The following is a 3,400-nucleotide window of genomic DNA, read 5'->3' on the forward strand; positions in this document are numbered from 1 at the left end:
TGCGTCGCACTAAAGATTGAGGTCAACGAGCAGCTTAAGAAAGGACACCTCAGGGAGTTCCTTTCCGAGAAGGCCAAGGGCCATCTAAGAAAGGAGAAAACGGGAAAGCCCACTGAAGCTGCTCCCATCTCGCCACCTCGATAGAACCGGTGATTCATGTCATATCGGGCGTTTCGGAAATCAATGGCTTAAGCATTCGGCCGCGACGAAAATCACATGGAACGCTAAGCAAGGCCTAGAGGCAGCCAAGCCAAAACACTTGCTCCTAGGCACAGACGAAATAAGTTTTGTTAGGGAAAAATACCCCGGTATCATTTCCTCCAGCCTCCGGGCAGGACCCAGGCCTCCAGGTCCACGATACAGGAACGCTCCAGGTCCCCGCAAAAAGGAATCCTGGGACCAGTCCCGGGGACCGACTTCCCTTCCAAGAAATGGAAGATTTCCGACAAGGAGAACCTTCCTGTTTTCCGAATATGGAAGAGTTCAACCTAAACCAAACCGACTTCAAGGCGACTATATAAGGGCTCCTAAGTCCCAAAAGCAAGGAATTGACACCTCAAGACTTAAAGATTAGAGCTAGACGGGTAGAACTAGAGTTTATACACCAATCATTGTAGTTCCGGCTTGTTTACTCAATAATACATCTTCTTAAGTATTTCTCTCAAATTGTTAACCTCGAATCCCCACGAAATACTTACAAACACATACATACTACCAGCTTATCCATTGTTTTGTGGTACTCACAAAGATCCTACACAAAAATCTCCTAACAGTTTGGCGCTAAAAGGCGGGGAGTAATCAAACTACATGACAATGACGGTGGACAAGCATAACGAGCCATCCGATGATGCTCAAAGGGTAGCTGAACTCCAGAAGCAAGTTGACGGCATGCAGAGCCAAATAACCGAGATGAACCGAACTCGGGAGGCAACCGAGGAAACCCCTAACCTCTCTTCAGAAGTCCAGAGTCTGAAGGAGAAACTCAACAAACACTCTAAACAGCTGGATCAAAGCGCCGATAAGCTCAGCCAGTTGCTGTCAGAGAATACGGTCCTCCGGGATCAAAACCAAGCCCGCAGTATGGCAGGCAACAAGAAGCGTCGTTTCAACACCAAGGTTCGACCCATGGGGAACCTAAATACTACTAACTCCGGAGAAGGTATGACCGATCCAGCTCTTGGGTCAGGCGTAGTCGGGCAACGCGTGAAGGGGCCGAGAATCCTCATGTCCACAACCTGGAGGAGAGTGATTCCAAGCCAAAATCAGATAAGGAGACGCCTGAAAAGATATCAGCGATGGAGTCCTCTATGACTGCCTATCTCGTGAAGATGTTTTCCAAGAGATTCGACGCCATGCAGTCCATGGTGGAACGCCTACCAGAGGATAAAGTATGTTTTCTTCATTTTATATATTTCTTTAGAAAGTTTCCTCTTTCCTATGATCATCTTCTTTTATTTTCTCATAACAAGTATGTTTTCTTCATTTTATATATTTCTTTTTACCTATTATTCTTTATTTGATTTATTAATTTATTTTTATTATACAAATTAGAATAAAACTATGTATGTAAAAGCGTATCATATATTACATTTTCATATTTATAAATTAAACATAATACTACAATAAAAGGTGCATAATTTCTATCAAAAATTTATTTAAAAAAATAAGTTAATTGTTTATTGTAATATTTTATAATAAACATTTTATAAAACATAATATTTAAATTAATTTAAGGCATCAAAAATTTTTCCACAGCTCTTTGAACGCGAATAACAATGGGAACTTCTATGTCTTTTGACTACGAGATCTCTAACACGGCCTCATTGGACAGAGACTTTTGCTAACTTCATAAATTCATAAATTCAAAGTACAAATCGAGAAAAAGAGACAATTTTTTGATACTTATCACCTAAGCATGTCCAAAAATCAATAATTTTACACGAAAAGGCGAATTTGTGTCTTTTTGATTGGCGGAATCTTATCCTGTTTGTTTTATTCACTCTAAAACGGCCTCATTGGACAGAGACTTTTGCTAATTTTTCTAAAGGCGTAATTACCGGGAGGATTTCAAGGCCCAGTCCAGTATTATTTATGGCAGGCCCAACTATTATGCATATATACACCGACGCAGAAAAGGCAAAGTGCAGCACACATCAAAGAAAAACCCTAAACGGAAATGCTCAGATCCTCCCGCCCGCCGCCGCGGTCGTCAGGCACTTTTGGCTCGACGTACCAGAAAAGACTCGCTGTAAGCCGAAAACAAAGCCTAAAACTAGCACGTAAGATCTCTTATTTCTCGAAATCGGTTGTGTGATTTGATTTCATCTGATTGATGCCATAGTATTAACTCTTTTCTTTTTAATTTCTTTTTCTTTGTTAACAGGAGAACTAGATCCTCCCCCTGATGATGAAAATTCTTTCTACGGTTTATGGGACTTCGACAACTGTCGCCTCCCTCCCCTTTATGTCGTGGGCTCGCTGATTCCCAAGATCAACTTGTGTTTACAAACCGTTAATCCTCTCTACCGAATGTGTCGTATGAATTCTGCCATCGGAAACCCAAATTTCGCTTTCATCTGGCAGAATCGCGATGTACTCAACAAGCAATGGGACGTGAAAGAGTCAAAGAAAAGAAAAATTAGATGTTCTGTCCCTATCTGTGGAAGGCTAATTCAGTCAAGCAATAATGCAGAGGTCGCCTACGAGCGAAAGTACGATGTGGCAGACCGGATGCTTATTCAGGAGCTTTTGTGTTACGTTCTTGCAAATCGTACTCCAAGAAACATACTGATTATATCTGATGATTGTGACTTTGGATTTCCAATGCATATTTTGAGGGAACGAGGTTACAGAGTCTTCCTGATGCAGCGATCAGCAAATCTTCGACCATTGACACAGATTGCACAGCACGCTTGGGCTTGGGTTGATGTAGTTAATGGGCTAACACGTCCGTTCTATTCTTTGCCTAATGCCTAAGCTATCTAACCCAAAGCTTCTTTCATTTCCTTTTTGTGTTGTCTATGGTTGTTGTTGAGTGTTGTTGAACCTGCTCTAATTATCCCACTTGTGTTGGTTTTCCTTTCTTACATTTTTTGCATTTAAAAACTCGAGTTTTAGAATTCAGCTTAAAATCATGTTAGATTCGGTCTGCTTTGAGTGAGATATTAAAGGGCCAACAGTTACGAAATGGATGACAGAAATCATATTGCTGGTGGTTCCACAATCTTTTTACAAATCCGGACACATTTTCTTGAAATAATCACTAACTGATAAACACGTTGTAACGATCCAAATTACTTAACTCAGTTAAAGCCCAATTATTTCAGTAAAAACAGTGTGGGACCACCGGCCTTTTGTTCAATATTCGTTTATACCAATATGGCTATTCGTTTTAGAAGAA

The 3,400-nt window shown here is 40.9% G+C and overlaps 1 protein-coding gene across 1 annotated transcript; it reads left to right on the forward strand.

Annotated features, from left to right (window-relative positions):
- Positions 1-1,942: 1,942 nt before the first annotated feature.
- Positions 1,943-3,123, forward strand: LOC111210301. Its single transcript, XM_022710597.2, has 2 exons — positions 1,943-2,279; positions 2,384-3,123. Exons 1-2 carry the CDS (start codon positions 2,177-2,179, stop codon positions 2,974-2,976), a joined length of 696 nt encoding a protein of 231 aa, XP_022566318.1. The 5' UTR covers positions 1,943-2,176; the 3' UTR covers positions 2,977-3,123.
- Positions 3,124-3,400: the final 277 nt, after the last annotated feature.

Source organism: Brassica napus, unplaced genomic scaffold (assembly GCF_020379485.1).
Source record: "Brassica napus cultivar Da-Ae unplaced genomic scaffold, Da-Ae ScsIHWf_1435;HRSCAF=2024, whole genome shotgun sequence".
In the NCBI taxonomy this organism is placed as follows: Eukaryota; Viridiplantae; Streptophyta; class Magnoliopsida; order Brassicales; family Brassicaceae; genus Brassica; species Brassica napus.